The 22,594-nt window shown below is 45.3% G+C and overlaps 1 protein-coding gene across 1 annotated transcript in view; it reads right to left on the bottom strand.

The window, feature by feature from the left end:
- Positions 1-2,884: 2,884 nt before the first annotated feature.
- LOC135057228 (uncharacterized) overlaps positions 2,885-22,594 on the bottom strand; it is a gene marked incomplete at its 5' end in the record, with an annotated part of 32,269 nt that continues 12,559 nt past the window's right edge. The window contains one exon of the mRNA XM_063963123.1: positions 2,885-3,591. Within this exon, the coding sequence (XP_063819193.1) occupies positions 2,885-3,591 (707 nt within the window). The remainder of the gene's footprint in view (positions 3,592-22,594) is intronic.

The following is a 22,594-nucleotide window of genomic DNA, read 5'->3' as shown; positions in this document are numbered from 1 at the left end:
CTCCCGGAAAACGGTCAGTTGACGCCCCAGAACGCCTTCCTCCTGTTAATCTTCTTGCGGTTGCCGCTGCGACTGCTTTTGTTGTTAGTAGCATCACTGCCGGCACACCTGCGCAATGCGGTCGCCGCGTATGTGTAGAACCGACCCGTTCGCACCGCTGCGACAAACAGCAGTGTGTGAACGGGTCGGAATGACCCCCAATGTCCGAATAGAGAGACTGTTCCACTGAAATCGGAACAGTTGGGAGGTATGGAGTTAGGCTTAGGTGCAGGGTTTAGGGATAGGGTTAGTCTTAGCCCAAGTAAAAGAGGATTGTGAAACATGTCACTTTGTGACACCACAGAGTGGGTTTATTATTGACTATAAATTCTCATCTTATTTTGTTTTTTCTTATTGTTTTAAGTTTATATGCTATTCATTTAATCTGTATTTTTAATATGGTTGTACTATAAAGTTTTCAGTGTATTTTATTTTGATTTTCTGATATTGATTATTTACACTATTAACAAGTGCACTTTACTGCAGGACCCACCAGTATATGTATTTTACAATTTGTTCATTTTAAACACGTTAGCTGTTACTGATACTCTAAGGAGTATTAACCCTTTCACTGTAGAGGACAAGTGGGGCTTGTCATCCACTTATACCTTAAAACTGTAGATGGTAATGAACCCCACTCACCATCCGTGGCAAATTGACTCCCAGTGACTTACCTCATCCCCACTGGCACTAATCACCAATATTTTATTTTTTAAAAGTATTGCCACATAGAGATTATTGCCTGGTGATCAGCATAGAGATTATTGCCTGGTGATCAGCATAGAGATTATTGCCTGGTGATCAGCGTGATCACCAGGCAAATCCCTTTGCAGTACAGAAAAGCATGGAGTCTAGGGATGGGGGAAGGTCACAACTTGGCATCCATGAAATCAGGGGCACCCATTTTAGAATGAGGGGGGGCACCTCTTTAAATTGATAGGTTCCTTAGGTGCCCATTTAACATTCCATAATTGTGGCTATATCCCTGAAAACACCTCAATTGCTGGCCACATCGCTCATAGGTTTCTATCGGGGATGTGATGCTGCCAGATGTACCAATATTTGAAACAGCCTATGGGCTACAGATTGCATTAGTAGCAGGCAGAGGATTCCCCCGGAACCCTCCCCAGAAGTGGCCTCAGTGCTTGTGCGGTCTGTCTGACGGCACATGCACTGGCGTATTTATAATGGGTGCATTGTGGGCCTTCGGGGGTACAGGGGTGCCCACACCGCATACCCTGCACCCATTAATTTAAATACTTACCCTCCGGCGTCCCGCGGCACAGCTGCAGCGCTGTTGAAATAGCTGGAAAAATGTTGCGGTGCCATTTCCCTGGTGATTTGCGCATGCACTCTAGGCTCTGGGACAACGCTAGGGTTCCCTAGGGACCCTAGTGACCAGAGTCACAGCACTGCCACCGGCTAGAGAGGAGGGGCCCTGATGGAGCCTGTACATGGGCCTCCTCCTCTCTGGCTACGCCCCTGCGCACATGCGCAGATCCCTCTCCCCCACGGCTGCCGTCACAGCACAGTGCAGACAGAGACAGGCTCCTTTCGGAACACTTGTCCCTGCATGTGCTGGATGATACATCCAGCTGATAAGCCCCAACATTGACGGGTTGAGCTGCATGTCAGCTCAATATTGGTGATCGCTGAATGGCGCGTGGGAGCGCGTATCGTTCATTGGTCACCAATATTAACCTCATACCTACTGGACGATTTCAGCTTAAAAATAAACGATAACGACATTTATGTTGTTATCGTTTATTTTATAGTCTGAAATCACCTAGTGTGTACTCCCCTTAACAGGGACCATTATTGGACAGAGATCTGTGGCTCCGTGCCATCAGTTCCTGTGTTAAGAGTATTATAACAAAAAAAACAACATATAATAAAAGCAACCCTGAAATCAGGTAAAAAAGTAATGTAAATAAAATACGTGCATAGATGTTGCTTTGATTTTTTTTTACCACATTACCTCCATCAGTGGAACAGTTAATTAGGGCAGGGACAGTTTAGCTAATGGGCTCAGTATAATCTGTTATAATTTATATAGCCCCACACACTTCACACCTTCTGTCTTTAAGGCAATGCCGGTGTACAGCAAATATTTATTGTCCTGTCTGGATTATATATTCACATGTCTGCTGAGAATGCAAAATGGGGAAATGCTGTCTGGACCTTCTCACAGATCTGGCTGTTAGTTAAATTAATTACCACATTTATTACAGCTTATTGTTTTGTTTTAACTTTGATCCTCTTTAGAGCAGTAGTGATATTTGGCAGAAGATTTTTGTGGCGGTTACTATAAAGAGAGGACATTACGTATTTGCTATTTTCTAATTAAGTGCTTAGTGATATACCTATAGTATGCAAACACCTATGTTTTGAGTAACCTTCTAAAAAAGATTCATAATTGTTTAAACATTTTATTAACAAGGTTTACAGTACAAGTATTATTGTTAGTGGTGCAAAAAGGATGAGGAAGGGATACAGTACAAATAATGAAGAAAAGAAAAAAAAAAGCATGCATTGTTAATATTACAGACTTTTACGCAGCAATATAGCTACAATCCTATGGTCTCTGTCAACAAATCAGAATTTAGAATTAGAATCAGCTTTATTGGCTAGGTATACTTGCGTATACTAGGACAATGTAATAAGTGTCACCATCCTCTATAATATATTATGCTTATTGCATGACAAAATTCACATCCATATCACTAGAACGTAATGCTCAGTGGGCAGTCATGTCTCCCGGGTCCCTTACACGTATATAACCAGTTATTGCTCAGATGGCGAATGGCAGGAACAAGAAGAAAGATGTCAGTGAATAAGGAAATCATTAGCCCAGGTCACTGGTAAGATCGGAGAAGGTGTTGGCGACATCTGCCCAGCATGGCTGGAACTCTTCCAAGATGTCCTGTAAGGACAATTCCTGTGTTACACCAACAACAGGTCTCGGTGAGTTGGCAAAGTCTGTAGAGTCTGTAGAGTAATCAGAACAGAAGGTGGGCTGTTGTAGGTGACTGCTGGAACCATGCTGCATATGCGGATAGTAATGCCGTGCAGTAGGGTCTACAGATACGACTTTAGTTGTTGCTTGGCAATGTTTTGGCCACCCATAATTGTGATTTTGGGGACCGACAACACCGCTCATATGTAAGTGGCTCAGCGGATGGAAAGGAAATGCATAGTTGTTGTGAATGTGTCCATGTTTTTCAGCGTGTCCTATTTGATAGACTTCTCTTTTATGCTGGGTCTCACTGAGCTGAGGGAGCTGGACACACTGCCGCCATTCCATGTGTTCAGGAGAATTCTCCTCTTCTGGCTCCTTCTTTTTATTCTTCCTGGCTCTTCTGTTCTGGAACCAGACCTGGATTCTGGATTCATGCACCCCTGTGAGATGGGACAGCTTCTCCCTCAGTGAGATGCCTGGATAAGGGTTTGATTCAAAAGTTTTAAGTAATAAATCCAAGTGGAATCGGCTGAACACTGTGCGCCTCCTCCTGACCTTGCCGCTGATGGACCGGGATCCAGTCACTTGCACATCTGCAATAAAACAAACACCATATTACATAATGAATATACAATACAGCAATATAAAATATCCACTTACAGTATAGCAACAAACTTTATACAACATCCACAAAAGTTAACATGTATAAACTAAAATTCCTTATATACAGAAATGTAAATTTGCTTGATCTGCCAAAAGTATAAATAAAACATGAGGGCAGCATGTCCTGCTGTGGTAGAACATGCTGAAATGTATAGTCCCACAGAAGCTGGAGAGCACAGCCTCAGAATATCTATACACTTGTTAGATTGTTGGAGATTACACATTACTTGTTCCATAAAAATATATAATGCACACACACAACTGGAATATTACAATGGAGTTAATCGGGGTTTGGATTTTCTGAAGGAAAAAAAAAAAACTACAAGTATTGAACCACCTTAAAGTAACATATAACTTATAGGGGCTAATTCAGAGTTGATCACAGTGGCAAATTTGTTAGCAGTTGGGCAAAACCATGTGCACTGCAGGTGTGGCAGATATAACATTTGCAGATAGAGTTAGATTTGGATGGGTTATTTTGTTTCTGTGCAGGGTAAATACTGGCTGCTTTATTTTTACACTGCAATTTAGATTGCAGATTGAACACACCACACCCAAATCTAACTCTCTCTGCACATGTTATATCTGCCTCTCCTGCAGTGCACATGGTTCTGCCCAACTGCTAACAAATTTTCTGCTGCGATCAACTCAGAATTAGGCCCATAGTCCCTTGTCATAGTCTAGGAAGACAATGATTTAAATGTGCCATTTACCTTTCATTTTCCTCCCCAGTTCTGTCATCTTGGTCTCAGCAGATGTGGTCTGGATGATGGTCTCACTTTATTTGACACAAGGAGGTCACTTCTGCTTTTATACATTCCCTCCTCTTCCTAAAATATGCATATGTGAGGTGGTACATATCCACTGACAACTCAGTCATTAAAATGTACAAAGGTGACACCTTAACCTCCCCTTCCCTGTACCTGTCTTTTGTTATTATCCCAGCAATACACAACTGAGGAGACCCTGAGACCTCTCCATAGACTCTGTCAATTCAATACACATCTGAATAGTCTGACACAGCTAGAGAGGAAGTTAAGATGGCAGAAAATAAGAAAGAAATAGCACAAAACGACACTATGTTAGGTCATTATAACTGTTAGTCTCTGTCAGACGATAAGGATTAATAAAACAAACTGCTATTTACAAATGCTAATGTAAGACTCAAGATGCCATCAACATTTTATCACATGCCCAGATCTTATGCATCAACGGTTCCAGGCAGTGTGTTGGGTTTGGTCCCCACTCAGCATTCATGTAAGACAAGATCCATCAATTGAGGACATGTCTAGTGGCGCCTGGCAGTTCTATGCCAGTGTCTGTCAGTCACATTTGAAACCAAATTCAATACACAGAGTTGCAGAACATACACTTTTCATTACAACAAGACTATAAGAAAACAGCTAAGCAGTAAAATACTGTAAATGCATCTTGTCTCATGGAAAATTCAGATGTATAGATAATCACATTCTTGTGGTGATCCAGGGTTTGCTAACATGTTACAGCTCTGATTGTTTTCTAGGCTGGACATCAATGATGTACATGGTACCACTTGTCAAACATTACCAAACATCAGACATAAACCATATTAATCTGGGCATCTAAATCCTACATGAGGGGACTATTTTCCAACCATTAGTGCTTGCGTCGGTATCGTGAAGGCCGGGATCCCGACAGGCGTTATATTAACAGCATCCTTTTTACACGAGTCACATATATACATAAATATTCAATATTGAAGAGAATCCCATGCCGTAAGAAAACATTAAATATTTCAGATTATATAGACCTTGTTATATAAGCACAGTTTTGTCAGTGTATAATGTCTTTTTATAGTCTTTTTTTTTTTGGGTGTGGATCATAGGGTCGACAGTTATTAGGTCAACCACTATAGGTCGACACCTGAAATAGGTTGACACAGTCATTATGTCGAAATAGAAAAAAGGTCAACATGAGTTGGGGTTTTTTGTGTCGTTTTCTACGTAAAGTGACCAGGAGCCACAGAGAGTGCACTGTATCCCCTCACCACGCTTCAGGCAAGGTTACTATTCCCAGTCATAGTCCACGTGGATCGGAAAGTATGAAAATGGAAAAAAAAAAAATACAAAAATAAATAAATAGAAAATAGCATGGCAACCTTTTCATGTGTCGACCTTTGTCATGTCAACCTAGTGACCATGTCGACCTATAGACCATGTCGACCAATAGTGGTCGACCTAAAGACAGGATCCCTTCTTTTTTATAGTCTCTTTAGTCAAATTAAAAGTTTTAGCAGTAGGAACATCAACTCTACAGCTGACTAATAATTATAATATTAAATTAATAAGTGGGAAAAAAGGGCAAATATCAAAAACTGACATGATGGAAAATCTGATCAGATGAGAAGACCCATGCATTGGGCAGTACGGATGGTGTAATGGTTAGTATTACTGCCTCACAGCACTGAGGTCATGGGTTCGTTTCCCACCATGGCCCTAACTGTGTGGAGTTTGTATATTCTCCCTGTACTTGCGTGGGTTTCCTCCGGGTGCTCCGGTTTCCTCCCACAATCCAAAAATATACTGGTAGGTTTATTGGATCCCAACAAAAATTAACCCTAACATGAATGTTTGTGTGTGTTCATGTGGTAGGGAATATAGGTGGTCATTCTGAGTTGTTCCCTCGCTAGCAGTTTTTAGCAGCCGTGCAAACGCTATGCCGCCTCCCCGCTGGGTGTATATATTAGCTTAGCAGAAGTGCGAACGAAAGGATCGCAGAGTGGCTACAATTTTTTTTTGTGCAGTTTCTGAGTAGCTCTAAACCTACTCAGTGCTTGCGATCACTTCAGACTGTTTAGTTCCTGTTTTGACATCACAAACACACCCTGCGTTCGCCCAGCCACGCCTGTGTTTTTCTGAACACTCCCTGAAAACGGTCAGTTGACACCCAGAAACGCCCACTTCATGTCAATCACTCTGCGGCCAGCAGTGTGACTGAAAAGCTTCGCTAGACCCTGTGTGAAACCACATCGTTCGTTGTAATAGTACACTGCGCGTGCGCATTGCGCCGCATACGCATGCGCAGAAGTGCCGTTTTTTTGCATCATCGCTGCACAGCGAACAAATGCAGCTAGCGAACAACTCGGAATGACCACCATAGAGTGTAAGCTCCACTGGGGCAGGGACTGATGTGAATGACCAAATATTCCCTGTAAAGCGCTCCAGATTATGTGTGCGCTATATAAATAACTGGTAATAAATAAATGCATGGTATCATCAACCATTTCAAAATAATAACTATCACTCCAGTTCAGTCCAATTTATCTGAGCTGCCATACCTGACTCTGCATGGGCAGCATAATCTTGCTGAGTGCACAAAAGTTATTTTCTCTGTTTGCATTGGGGCAATGTCCAGGAGTGCTTAGGAAAATGCTCCTTTCACAGGTAAAGGTCAGTGCCAATGCTCTCTCTTTTCTTTAATGCAACGTACAGTTTAGTTTTGTTATTTTAAAAACACATTCTGTTAGACCTGCTCTGTGAGTTGAAATTACAGAAAATACCATAGGGCTAATTTATAACAAAATATTTATGGTTATTTATCTGAAAACCCCAATTTTTTTTGTATGTGATATATGATGTGTCAATATCCAGAATGCTAAGCATTCCTGATACTGACCCCCGCAGCATTGTAGCATATGGGCTACTCACCTCATTCATGCGGTCAGCGGGACCACACATGCGCAGTAGCCCTGGCACCACACTCGGCACATCGCAGGGACGGGCTCTTTTCGGAGAACCTGTCCCTGCCTGTGCTGCATTATACATCTAGCAGATATGACCACATATTGCAATGCAATTCTAGGTGCTAACATCGCTCCCAGATCGTATTGAATAAGCGTTCAATGATAAATTGGCCCCCATGTTGTTACATGATATGACCAATGAGTTAAGTCATTCCTCTGCTTACATTGGGAAATGTATAACATCACTGGGAAATGTATAACTTATCAATGCTGCCAAATGGAAAGCAGTAGATGTCTCCAATAGCTCCTGACTTCCATCATGTTACATACTGTTGATACAGAGATGAATGCAAATCCATTTGTGGAGTGTATGTTGTGCGTTTTACGCTCTGCTTCAAACCCAAGTGTATGCAATTAGGGGTGCTGCAGAGCTATTCACAAACCAAACACCTCTCCACTTGGGACTGAAGCAGCATAACTGGGTTGTAATGAGGCACTCTTGTGTGGCTGGTACTGCGGGCTATGCAGAGCTGGGCATACACATACCTCCCAACTTTCCTTGGAGAGGAGTCGGGACTCTTGCGTGGCGTAGCCGCGTGGCAATCCGGGAAAGGCCGTGGCCTCGGTTCGGATGGGTGTGACCTCGCCAAACGGACTCATTTTACAGCCTTTTGGGGGCATGCCCAGTGCTCCCCTAGCAGCTGGCCAGTCCCCTGCTCCCCTCACCGCACTGAATAGATACCGTGCGTGTGTGCAAGGTGTCTATTCAGAGATCACTCGCTGCTTTGCAGAGTCAGCACCTAAATATTCCTTTTTATGATAAAAACAGCAATTCTTCTCAGTTTTATTCCACTGGATGTATTGAAGCTAATGGATGGATGTGATTTTTACAGTATGTACTACTACAAAACCTTCTACATGTTCCTACATGCCCAGTAAGTCATCTTTGTTAGCAGCAGACCTAATTAAGTGATCAATTTACCTCTAATGAATTTGTTTTTGCAAATTGGAAAGAGACAGACTGGTCTATTTATACCTTGATCTATAGTCAAATTCAAAGGTAGAACAGCAGGAGCATCCAAACACACTACAACTGTCTGCAGCAGGATAACACTTTCTGCAGCGTAAACAAAAAGGGCCCAGAAAGTTTTTGAAGCATTGGGAAAAGGTACGGTCTGAGCATACAAAACAATGGGAACATACTTTGGCAGATCACTCTGCAGATCCAATAAACACTCTGATCCTCACAGAATTTTTCTGATCAGTATGTGCCCTGTACACTCTAAGCTACAGTATATTTAGCTCTGTATGGCCCTCATTCCGAGTTGTTCGCTCGCTAGCTGCTTTTAGCAGCTTTGCACACGCTAAGCCGCCGCCTACTGGGAGTGAATCTTAGCTTAGCAGAATTGCGAACGAAAGATTCGCATAATTGCAAATAGAAATTTCTTTGCAGTTTCTGAGTAGCTCGGGACTTACTCTGCCACTGCGATCAGTTCAGTCAGTTTCGTTCCTGGTTTGACGTCACAAACACACCCAGCGTTCACCCAGACACTCCCCCGTTTCTCCAGCCACTCCCGCGTTTTTCCCAGAAACGGCAGCGTTTTTCAGCACACACCCATAAAACGGCCAGTTTCCGCCCAGAAACACCCACTTCCTGTCAATCACACTCCGATCACCATAACGATGAAAATTCCTCGTTATGCCGTGAGTAAAATACCTAACTTTTGAGTAAAATAACTAAGCGCATGCGCTCTGCGAACATTGCGCATGCTCCGTTGCGAAAACCACTAACGAGCGAACAACTCGGAATGAGAGCCTATGTGCTTTCGTCAGAGATTGGAATTTTTAAGCAGGACTAAAAATCAAGATCTCACGATCTGACCATTGAAGGAGCATTTAACGCCGTCCTGCATACATACCTACGCAGTTATCAGGCCCCTAATTGCTTAGGTGTGTTCCCATCTTAAGTATTGGTGGCTTGACATGGCTCAAAGAAAAGACAGACTTGGGTAAAACTTGCAAAGCTTTGTTGTTGCACTGAAGCCATCGGTACTGACAGCCGGTTTGAGCTCAAAACCAATAAATGTACTCAAGGTCATTTTGACCTTCTAAACTCGCAGTCAATGCCTGTCTGTTTAAAAATGCCCGACCAATCGCACAACTGCAGTGCTTCTAATCTGCTGCACGTATCCTGAAAATACATGCAGCACTGTTCTTTGTATTTTTTTCTAAAAAGATAAACAAATCTTAAAAAAAGCTTGGGTTCCCCCAAATAGTAACCAGAGCTAACTCTAAATCAGGGGTGGTAGGTGGGCATTGGTAAGCATGGGATCCCTCAAAATTGTTATAATCAGGACAAAGTTGTGGTGTTCCTCCGGATTCAGTATGGGATCCCGGTGATCAGGATCCCGGTGGTCAGGAGATTGATGCCATAATCCCGGCAGGCGTAATCCCGGCAGCAAGTCCCCTCGCGGGCTCGCTGCGCTCACCACGGTTTGGGCCCAGTGGCGAGCTTTGTTCACCACACTATTCTATTTCCCCTCGGGTGGTGGCATGGACCACCACCTGAGGAGGATTACCGAGCTTCTGTCGGGATTCCGGGCATCGGCATTTACACTCCTGTCGGAATCCTGACAGGCGGTATATTGACCGCATCACGTTCCTCCACCACATATTTTAGCCTCAAAATACCTCTCTGCAAGCAGAAAAGGGGCATTGCCACACCATACTGGGCGTCATCTTGCGGCATGCCCTGTCACTCTGCATGCCGGCAGAACTGCTTGGGCATGCTTTCGGGCCACACCTGCATGTCAGGGCATCAGCCATTCTGCCATTTGCCAAAAGTGCCAAATGGCCGATCCATCCCTGCCAGTCAGAGTAGGGCTTGCAAAAAAGGTTTGGCCCCCATTTTAGGAGAAGCCAACTTCATACTTATAACACAAGGGCACCCAACATCCTTCTAATCTCTGCTATAATGCTCAACAGACAAATGGAGGTATACAGCATTCACTGTCACTACTACAAATGACTACAATAGGACAGTAATCCCAAATTACTCGATTAAAAGGGCCTGTAAATGTTAAACGTGATAAGAGAGGGCAATTAATGTTGTGTAACTATTATAAGGTCAGCCAGTCTAAGCATTATAAGACTACAAGAAACATTGGGATGTGCTGATTTGGCCTGTCATTTATTTATTTTTTTATTTGCTAAAGAACAGATAATTATATAGCACCTTCATGTTCCATTGCACTAAACAACAAGCTAAAGGTACATACAGACTGGGTGTTTTTGTCCAGTGTGTATGCAGAGAGATGATGGGATAATCGCTGCCGGAAGATCGCACAGTGCATACACACTGAGCGATTTTCACTCGGCCCAGCGATGTTCACGGGAGTGAACCACTTTCAACAGTAGGAGACTGTAGAAAGTGGTTCACTCAGCCGGTAAAACAGGCCGACGGCTGGCGATGATGCGGGAGAGCACTCACCTCTCATCGCCCGGCCATACATATTAGGCGATTTTGAGCTCAAAGTAGCTCAAAACACCAAAAGTGAGCTACTTTGATCTCAAAATCGCCTGGTGTGTATGGGCCTTTAGTTTAGCAATCTTTCAATCTATGCACAAGCTTACAATTATCCACTCTACTGCCACATATTTGTGACCAAATTTACCAGTTGGGTGACGATATCCAGTCTTTAGGTCGACTACACTTAAGTCGACAGTCATTATGTCAACCACTATTGGTCGACATGCTTTAGGTCGACGTGGTCATTATGTCGACATGGCAAAAGTCAACACATGAAACTGACGACATGAGTTTTTCACTTTTTTTGTGTGCTTTTTCATACTTTTTGATCCACTTGGACTACAATTGGAAATAGTAACCTGTGCCGAGCACAGCGGTAGCGGAGCGAGGCACTTTGGCCGAAGCATGGTGCACTAATTGGGGTTCCCGGTTACTTTACGAAGAAAACGACACCAAAAAAATAAAGAATCTTTTGTTGACCTTTTTCCATGTCGACCTGATGACTGTGTAGATCAATTTCAGGTGTCAACCTAGTCACTGTCGACCAATAGTGGTTGACCTAATGACTTTCGACCTAGGTAGGGTTGACCCAATGAACCACACCCTTGGGTGACATAGCAATAGGAGCTAAATACGGAACAATAGACAGCCTATAGCAAAATTGTCTACATGTTAAACTACAGTGGCAGTTCACTTCCAGATATTTAATTCAAGAGATAACTCATACGACATAAACAAGCAGGGCTGGATTAAGGCTTGTGGGGGGCCCCACTAAGTAAACTGATGGCAACCCCCCTGTGTATGCTGAGCCACCCACTGCAGCGATACCTGGAGCCCATGTAGCACCTCCCATCCCACCCTCATCCCCTCCACCACCAGAGAATTACCTGGAAGAGTGGGGAGCCAGTAGAGCACACTAACATAGTGCTGGCTCATCCCCTTTAGTGTTGCAGTGGCAGCTCTGGTACAGTGTCTCTGTCATAGGCGTGCGCAGAACATTTTCTTAGGGGTGCACCAACAGAGGGGTGTGTTTAGCACCACCTACTGGGCCAAATACATATGCCCCTTGTGGTGCCAGATACATATATGCCCCCAGTGGTGCCAGATACACATATGCCCCCAGCGGTGCCAGATACATAAATGCCCCCAGCGGTGCCAGATACATACAATATATGCCCCCAGCGGTGCCAGATACATGAATGCCCCCAGCGGTGCCAGATACATAAATGCCCCCAGTGATACCAGATACATGAATGCCCCCTGAGGTGTCAGATACATGAATGCCCCCAGCGGTGTCAGATACATAAATGCCCCCAGTGGTGTCAGATACATGAATGCCCCCAGCGGTGCCAGATACATATGCCCCCAGTGCTGCCAGATAAACAAATGCCACCAGTGGTACCAGATACATATGCCCCCAACAGTGCCAGATACATACAGTATATGCCCCCAGTGCCGCCAGATAAATAAATACCCCCAGCGGTGCCAGATACATATGCCCCCAGTGCTGCCAGATACATACAGTATATGCCCCCAGTGCTGCCAGATACACAAATGCCCCCAGCGGTGCCAGATACATATGACCTTAGCAGTGCCAGATACATATGCCCCCAGTGCTGCCAGATATATACAGTATATGCCACCAGTGCTGCCAGATATACAAATGCCCACAGCGGTGCTCTGCTCACCCTCCTCTGCTGCCGCCAATTCCCGTCTCTGACGCTGAGGGGAGGAGAGCGCAGCGCGCATCTCTCCTGTGCCTCACCTCACTCACAGTGTCCCTGGCTGTCAGCCAATCAAAGCTCACGGACCGGCAGCCAATCAAGAGCCGGTCCACGAGCTCTGATTGGCTGACAGCCGAGAGACATTTTAAATTACTGCCGGAGACAGTGATGGGCAGGAGTGACGTGTGCTGCGCTCTCCTCCCTTCAGCATCAGAGGCAGGAACTGGCGGAGGCAGCCGCAGCAGAAGGCGTGTGTGCGGGGGTGCCAGGCATTAGGGGGTGCCTGTGCCTATGGTCTCTCAGGATACTAACGGCAAATCACGAGAGACACTGGCCCAAATATATTAATACAAGAGATAAAGTGGAGACGGATAAAGGGCCTGATTCAGACCTGATCACTGCTGTGCGTTTTTCGCACAGTGGGCAATCAGGTCATAAGGTAACAAATGGATCGCTGCTGTGCATTTTTCGCACAACGGACAATCAGGTAATAAGGATCACTGCTGTGTGATTTTCGCACAGCGGGCAATCAGGTAATAAGATAACAAAACCTGTGTGCGTCGGACAACAACAACGGGCATCGCTGGTCAATGACAGGATGGTGCGAAAATTTCATTTACACGGGCGTTTGCAAGGTGATTGACAGGAAGAGGCCATTTGTGGGTGCTAACTGACCGTTTACTGGGAGTGTCCGGAAAAACGCAGGCGTTCCCAAGCGATTTCAGGAAGGGTGTCAGACGTCAGATCCGGCCCCGACCAGTCTGTTCTGATCGCACTGTAGGAGTAAGTCCTGGGCTGCGCAGAGACTGCACTCAGTGGATTTTTGCAGCTTGGTGTACACATGGGATCGCACACTTGCACTGCGAATTTACACCCCCCCTGGGACGGCGACTGTCTGAACGCAAGACAGCAAAGTTCACAGCCCTGCGATCAGGTCTGAATCACCCCCAAAGAGTGATAAATTACCAACTAATCAGCTCCTAACTGCCATGTCATAGGCTGTTAGGAAGCTGATTGGCTGGTCATTTATCACTCCTTATGCGTCTCTACTTTGGGATCTATTCATGAAGTAGTGAAAAGTGTTGAGAAGTGAGCAAGTGGAGAAGTTGCCCATGATAAACAATCAGCATTGAAGTAACATTTATAATTTGCATACTATACAATTGTACGAGCAGCTGATTGGTTGCCATGGGCAACTTCTCCACAGGCTCACTTCTCCACTGTTTTCACTGCTTCATGAATAGACCCCTCTTGTTAAGGCTTCATACATTTGGGCCACTGTACCAGAGTCGTCCGCTGCAACGCTGAAGGGGCTGAGCCGGCACTGTGCCAGTGTGCTCTAACGGCTCCTGATTGTAGTGAGGAGCTCCTCGGCAGCTACTGTTAAGAAATAGCTGAGCCGCCGAGGAAGAGGGTGTAATAGTGCCAGAGGACTGTGTGTGGGGGCCCCTAATATGTGTGGGGCTCGGGATAACTGCCCCTGTCGCCCTACCTATAATTCGGCCCTGTAAACAAGCTGCAGCGCTGTACTGCAATTAGGATACATTCTGTATATCTGCAACAGTAACAGTTCTATGAATGCTCGTGAACCAATAAAGTATCTAATATGCCTGGTGATGTCAGACAATACACTGTTTTAAACATATCAGCAAGTATTTCAATATAAAATAAGCATGTTTTTCATACTTCAATGCAGGAAGCGGATAATTCACTGTGACTTGGTTACATTTTCCACAAGCTTTTGAGAGAGAGAGAAAGAGAATGTTGCTTTTAATGTGCTCTGAATGTAACAAATTTATCAATCAGTGATTTGCCAAACATTATCAGTCCCTTGGGTAAAACTAAAAAAAGACTGACATCCTCTAGTTTTAGAAAACTAATGTGTGCCCTTTTGATTCTTACTATTATTACTCTATGGGGTATATGCAATTCCGGGCGAATTGCGGCTTTTTTTCGCCCGTTTTTCAATTCGACACAATTCGACCATCGAATTCTGGCCGGCGGGTGCCGGAATTCGACATATTCAATAAAAAACGGATTCGACAGTCCCGCTGTCGAAAAACGGACCAATTGACGGATAAGTGCGTCCTGGATTCGACTTTTCCGACGGCGCAAAAATGGTTAAAAAACACAGAAAAAAAATTGCGTGGGGTCCCCCTCCTAAGCATAACCAGCCTCGGGCTCTTTGAGCCGGTCCTGGTTGTAAAAATACGGGGGGAAAATGGACAGGGGATCCCCCGTATTTTTAGAACCAGCACCGGGCTCTGCATCCGGTCCTGGTGCAAAAAATACGGGGGACAAGAAGCGTAGGGGTCCCCCGTATATTTTTTGAACCAGCACCGGGCTCCACTAGCTGGAGAGATAAAGCCACAGCCGGGGGACACTTTTATACCGGTCCCTGCGGCCGTGGCATTAAATCCCCAACTAGTCACCCCTGGCCGGGGTACCCTGGAGGAGTGGGGACCCCTTAAATCAAGGGGTCCCCCCAGTGGCGTAACTAGAAATTTTTCTCCCCCAAGGGATAAATATGCGGCGCGCGCGTCAAAAAGGGGCGTGGGTTCGTTGGAATGGGCGTGGTTTCGCATAAAGGGGCGTGGCATTGCAGGAAAAGACTACCTTATACCCCAGTTTTGCAACCTGCACGCCCATACGTTGGCCACCACAGGAGAGAAAAATAATCCTGATTCATGCCCCTTACATTATTTGTCATTTTTCCTCCTTATAGTAATGCCCAGTATACATTATGCCACATACTGCAATGCCCGATACATTATAGCACATACAATGCCTGTGACACATTATGCCACACACTGCAATGACCTTGAGACATTATACCACAATGCCCGTGATATAGTATACCATACACCGTAATGCCTGTGACACATACCGCAATGCCCTGCCCGTTATACCCTATGCCACACACCGCAATGCCCGTTATGTATTATGCCACACTGCAATGACCCTGAGACATTATACCACATACCACAATGCCCGTGATATAGTATACCACACACCGTAATGCCGGACACATTATGACACACACCGCAATGTCCGTGATACATTATGCCACACACTGCAATGACCCTGAGACATTATACCACATATCACAATGCCCGCGATATAGTATACCATACACCGTAATGCCTGTGACACATTATGACACACACCGCAATGTCCGTGATACATTATGCCACACACTGCAATGCCCGATACATTATAGCACATACAATGCCTGTGACACATTATGCCACACACTGCAATGACCTTGAGACATTATACCACAATGCCCGTGATATAGTATACCATACACCGTAATGCCTGTGACACATACCGCAATGCCCTGCCCGTTATACCCTATGCCACACACCGCAATGCCCGTTATGTATTATGCCACACTGCAATGACCCTGAGACATTATACCACATACCACAATGCCCGTGATATAGTATACCACACACCGTAATGCCTGACACATTATGACACACACCGCAATGTCCGTGATACATTATGCCACACACTGCAATGACCCTGAGACATTATACCACATATCACAATGCCCGCGATATAGTATACCATACACCGTAATGCCTGTGACACATTATGACACACACCGCAATGTCCGTGATACATTATACCACACACCGTAATGCCCATTACACATTAAGTCCTACAGTTAGGCTTCTAATTACTTTTCAATTACCTGCTCGTTGTCAGGGGTTTCATGCACTGGGTGTCACACACTGGATTTAGGTGAGTATAATTTTATTTTCAGGTACCCCGGATACTTGGAGACGTCGACAGACTTGGAGACGTGGACACAGTCGGCGTGTGAACATAGGTAAGTATGTGTGTGTCAGCATGTATGTAATAAAGTTTTACTTTCAAGGTGTGCGTGTCCTGTTTTTATTTGGGTATTTTTTTGCAGAAGAACTACAGGTACCAGCGGGCCCGTTTTACCCCCGCATGCTGGTAGTTGTGGTTCTCCAAGTACCAGCTTGCGGGGGAGGTTTGCTGGGACTTGTAGTTCTTATGCAACAAACAATATTCTTTGATTTTACACAAGGCTATCGGCCCCCCATCCGCAGCCCGTGGATGGGGGGGACAGCCTCGAGCTTCACCCCTGGCCCTTGGGTGGCTGGAGGGGGAGACCCTTTTATTTAAGGGGTCCCCACTCCTCCAGGGTACCCCGGCCAGGGGTGACTAGTTGGGGATTTAATGCCACGGCCGCAGGGACCGGTATAAAAGTGTCCCCCGGCTGTGGCATTATCTCTCCAGCTAGTGGAGCCCGGTGCTGGTTCGAAAAATACGGGGGACCCCTACGCTTTTTGTCCCCCGTATTTTTTGCACCAGGACCGGATGCAGAGCCCGGTGCTGGTTCTAAAAATACGGGGGATCCCCTGTCCATTTTCCCCCCGTATTTTTACAACCAGGACCGGCTCAAAGAGCCCGAGGCTGGTTATGCTTAGGAGGGGGGATCCCACGCATTTTTCTCTCGTGATTTTAACCCATTCCCACCCCTTTCCACTGAAAACCATGCTCTCTCTATTTTAGTCAGTTAAAAAAAAAATATTCTTTTAAAAAAAATCTATAAATAATACTTGTGTCTCCTAATAGACAAACCAAGTACATAATCCCTTCTAATATAAATAGATATGCTATTAGCAATAAAAAAAAAACACACAAAAAAACATGTTTTACATTTTTTTTATTAGATTCCGCCAGCAAAGTGAGGCGGAATGAAATTGACGAAATTACTGTCGAAAAGCACTGTTGTCGAATCGACATTCTTCAATTGAATATACTTTTGTCGAAAAGCCGCATTTTTAACAGTGCAGACATGTCGAATTTGACAACTGTCGAATTTGAAAAAGTCGAATCTGAAACGGACGTTTTTTTTTGTAGAAAAGTACTGTATTGCATTGCCGAATCCAATTCGACATGTTTTTTTTGTCGAAAATGCCCCGTTTTTCGACTTTGCCGGCAATTCGACCGCAATTGCATATACACCTATATCTCCATATTTTCCATAGTGATTCTATGTTATCAAATATACCATTCTGAAAAAAACAGACAAAACATAAATAAGTTAAGATTTGCCACACTCCTTTCTGCTTTATAAACAATCAGCCAATCATTAGCAGTCTTTTGAAAAACCTTGTCCTGATTGGCTGTTTGAAAAAATAAATATAATAATAAAGATAATATAACAATAACAATATAAATATAAACATAACAATTATAACAATATATAGAGGGCACTCGTAATTATAAATAGGGTGCATATAATAATTACAATAACAGTAACAAGGGCACACAGTAATTTTAATAAAAGGAACACAATAGTTTTAATAATTTATCGAAGAGTAATAATAATGTTAATAATAAAGGGGTACATATAAATAATAAATTGGCCATAAATAGGAAGAAGAAAAAAAAAAGTAGTACAGATAATTTTATCATGTAAAGGGACAAATATTAATTTTAATAAACTATAGGGGTCCACACTTATTTATCCTCGGCACCTCGCAGCCAAGCAGTACTACTCAGCATCAGTGACAAATTTTCCATCAGGCACATGAGGCACGCGCCTAGGGGCGGCACTTGTTTGGAGGCGGGACCTGGATGCTTGTGTTGGTACTGTCAGCCCAAAATGTACCAGCCTCTAAGATATTTCCACTATATTATACCATATAACATCTTGAATGGAGTGTAAATTGGTGGGACATGCTCATGCTGCCCCTGTCAGCTGTCCTACTTGGTAAATATGTATACATACAGTAATTAGAAATAAAAAAAATGTCATAGTGGCTTTATTTTATTCTATTACAATTAACTATCATCAAATGAGAGCTCATAACTAATCAATATAAATGATAAAATTAGGCAAGGGGGGAAGGGGATGGCCATAACTGTTGTGCCTGGGGGCGTCCTCACCGCTAAATCCGCCCTGCTTAGTATTAGCCAGAGGAAGGCATGCCTAGCAATTTTCTGCCCGAATATACATAAATACACCTTACACACAGTACTTAAAGGTTTATAATAGCCATATACTGTATTGCCACGCATAACAGTTGATTGTGGGTTTAACCAATCATAACACTATATAATATATCTGGCGATCTGTAGAGCAAAATCAATAGGATTATGTGGCAATTACAAGCCTCCGGAAAAAAAAATGATCGATAAATACCTCTCAATGGGGGTAATTCCAAGTTGATCGCAGCAGGACATTTTGTTAGCAGTTGGGTAAAACCATGTGCACTGCAGGGGAGGCAAATATAACATGTGCAGGGAGAGTTAGATTTGGGTGGGTTATTTTGTTTCTGTGCAGGGTAAATACTGTCTGCTTTATTTTTACACTGCAATTTAGATTGCAGATTGAACACACCCCACCCAAGTCTAACTCTCTCTGCACGTTATATCTGCCTCCCCTGCAGTGCACATGGTTTTGCCCAACTGCTAACAAAGTTCCTGCTGCGATCAACTCAGAATTACCCCCAATATCTGTTCACTGTGCAAGTAGAACCAATAGAGGCAGATGTACTAAGCCTTGGAGAGTGAACATGGAGAGAGATAAAGTACCAACCAATCAGATCCTGATTTAAACACAAACTGTACTATGACAGTTAGGAGCTGATTGGCTGGTACTTTATCTCTCGCCACATTATCACTCTCCAAAGCTTAGTATAACTCCACCATAGTCGCAAAAAAACGTACAGCATACAGGTGCATAGCAGGGCCCACTTATAAATACCTCACCATACTTTAGTCAAGGAAGCAAAAATCATGCCCCTTTAAGGAGCATGGGATGAAAACTATATAGTTCATACCAGTGCTTAGAGCGGTCTTAGGGAGGTGGAGAAACTCACCCCCCTTCCCCCCCCTCCTCGGTGCCTACTAAACAAAGGGACTATGTGTGTGCGATGCACAAAGAGGTGTGGTCTCAAAATAAATGGGCGTGGTCACACAATTGTATCCCCAATTCACATTACGTTGCACAGTAGCACAATCTTATTCACATTACACCACATAGCAGTGTCCCTTATTTATGTTATGACACACGGCAGTGCCCCTTTTACACAATGCCCACATTAACGCCCCTTGTGGTCTGTTCAGACGCGAACGCAGCCGTGCGTTCCAACGCAGCAGCAGCATTCGTGCCATCTGCGCAACCGCACTTGCGTTGTGCGTGACCCTTTAATCTGCGGGCGCATCTTTGAAGGATGGGGCCAGATTATGATTGACATTTCAGGCCGCATGGCGGGCGGGGGAGGAAACCAACATTGCCTGGATGGGTCCGCCCAAAACGGGGGCAGGTCAGGACCATTTTTGGGGCGGTTGCGTGATGTCCCACGCTGCCGCTTAAAAAAAATGGCTGCCTGACAATGCAGCCATCGTGCGCCCACTACACTTTGCTTTCACCAACTGTTTCCTTGCTGTCAGGAAGTCGATGATCCAAAAGCATGTTGATTCTGGGAACCCTAAGGAGAGGAGTTTGGCTTGCAGGATACTGGAGATGATTGTGTTGAATGGTGAACTGAAGTCGACAAATAGGCAATGACGTGCGCATACTAACATTTGTGCCAGAGGTTTGACTGTATAAAGTATATGAAAAATATAAAGAATATGTTTGAAATATCTTCTTTGCATTATTATAATAATTTTTATAGCCAAAACTCTGGAGTAAAAAGTTTATGGCAGGGGAGGCAGTGCCTCACCTGACTATCTTTTCCGCACATCTCTGTTCAAAACGCACCAAATTTCCAGGAGTTTATACTGCTGCACCTGTGTATAATGCCCAGATGTACGCTTTGGCTCATATATTGCGTGTAAATCTGGCTCTGGTGCTAGCCAGTGCCTCATGAGTCATTTAGCTCACCGCACGTCCCTGCAAATAGGACCCTCACTTAAGAACCTGGTCAGTTTAGGTGCTGTAGGATGTAGTGCAGCCCCAAGTTAACCGAGTCCTGGACACTCCTGTTCACTCGGTGTGCGAACTGCAAGGGGTCTAGGTGAATGTTAGTCGCTTCTCTCAGGTGGTTCAGCACCAGCCGTTCAAACACTTTCATTGCCACAGATGTTAGTGAGATCGGCCTGTAGTTTAGGTCTTTTGCAGCTGCGTTCTTTGGAACCGGGATGATTGTTGAGCATTTAAAGCAGGAAGGAACATTGCACGTCTCCAGTGAGTGTCACGTCTAGCAAAGTTTGGGGATCCGGCAGCTGAGATTTGCCCAAGGAGGTAGCAGGCTGTGGAAGAACAAGATGAGGGGGTTGGATATAGTTCCTTTGCATGGGACACGGAGCAATGAAGGATGTAGGTGGGGTTTGAGAGTCAATGGAAAGAATTTATTATGTACAGAGCTGAGGTAGAAAACTGAGGTTGGTGAACGGTGACTTGAGAACGTGGTCGTAGACAAAGAACTGTGGAACTGTGAGTGAGGGTAAAAACGAGGCTGAAGACAAGAACCGTGGACTGTGACTTATAAGATGAGACTGCGGTAGAGGAGCTGAGAACTGTGGTCGGTAGTTTGGGTCGTGACTGGAGACTGAGAACTGTAGACTGTGGCTTGAAAGATGAAGCTGGAGATAACGAGCTGAGGACTGTGAATGGTGGTTCGAGGACTTGGCTGGAAGCAAGAATCTGCGGACTGTGGCTTGGAGGACGAGGCAAGAGACCCGGGGTCGTCCGTGCCAAAGGGTCTTACTGAACCGAGTTTTCCAAGAGCGTCTCCACGGGCAGCAGCAGGCTAGGGACGGCAAGACTGCAGCAGCATCTGAGAACTGGCAAAGCAGGGTTAGAAGTACCAGAATATAGCAGGAATCCTGGGAGCACAGGCTAAAGCACCTACAACAGGGTTGTAACTTGAAGCACTGGCGTCCCTGTCCTAAACCAGCCCCCTTTTATAGGAAGAAGTCTCCCTGGATTGGCTGGAAAACTAGGAACAGGAATTATGTCAGAAACTTGGTCTCCAACATGACGGCGCCCAGTAATGCAGACCTTTTCTGACAACATGCTGCTCACTGCCCCTGGTCTCCTAGGCAACGGTTTAGCGAGAGGGAGCCGCTGCAGCGACATCCCGCCGCCACGAGCGGACCCCCTCAGCGCCATTACCGCTGCCTGTACCCCTGAACCCAGCGCCGCAGCCCTCCACCGCCGCTGCCCAGCCGCCCATGAAGCCCGCCCCGCGGCCCCAGCGTTCCGGTAAGACCCCGGACGCTGACAGTGAGGATGTGAAGATCCTGGAGAAGATGGAGGCGAGCTGAACAGCACAGTTCTTTACGGCAGATGGTGATACTCCATCCGGCCTATGGCTTTCCTAGGTTTCACCCTTCTGAACATTCCTTCTACCTCTTTCTGATCCACCCGCAGTGCCTGGGAGTGGAGAGCAGGACAAGGGACAGGGTGGTCAGCTTCCCCCAGGACAGGGGTAGGCCTCCTTCTCAAATCTGCAGTAAAAGTTGTTCAGCTCGTCTGCCAGTTCCTGGTGCATGACAGTGGAATTTCGGGTTTTCTTGTAGCTGGTTATGGCTTGCATACCTCTCCAAACTGACGCGGGGTCGTTGGCTGAAAGGTTGTCAGTTTGTTGAGGAATCGGTTTTTAGCCAGCCTGATTCCGCGTGTCAGGGATTTCCTGGCTTGTTTGTACATGGCCCTGTCCCCGCTGCTGTATGCCTCCTACTTGGCCCGACGAAGCTTCCTGAGCTGGGAGTTGAACCAAGGTGATACGTTCACTGTACTTGGTACTCTAGAGACAGGGTGGATAAGCTCCAAGTACAGGAACAGTGGCGGTTCTTGCCACGGGCAAGCGGTACTTTTGCCCGGGGCGCCGCCTTCCGGAGGGCGCCGCACCAGGGCAAGAACCGCCACTGTGCCCCCCGCAGTGCCCTGCTGTGCCCCCTGCTTTGAAGGGAACCAGACGCGTAGCGTCTAGTTTCCCTTCATGGAGAGGACCTTAGTT

Source organism: Pseudophryne corroboree, chromosome 3 (genome assembly GCF_028390025.1).
Source record: "Pseudophryne corroboree isolate aPseCor3 chromosome 3, aPseCor3.hap2, whole genome shotgun sequence".
Classification (NCBI taxonomy): Eukaryota; Metazoa; Chordata; class Amphibia; order Anura; family Myobatrachidae; genus Pseudophryne; species Pseudophryne corroboree.
This window is presented reverse-complemented; position numbering and strand designations above follow the sequence as displayed.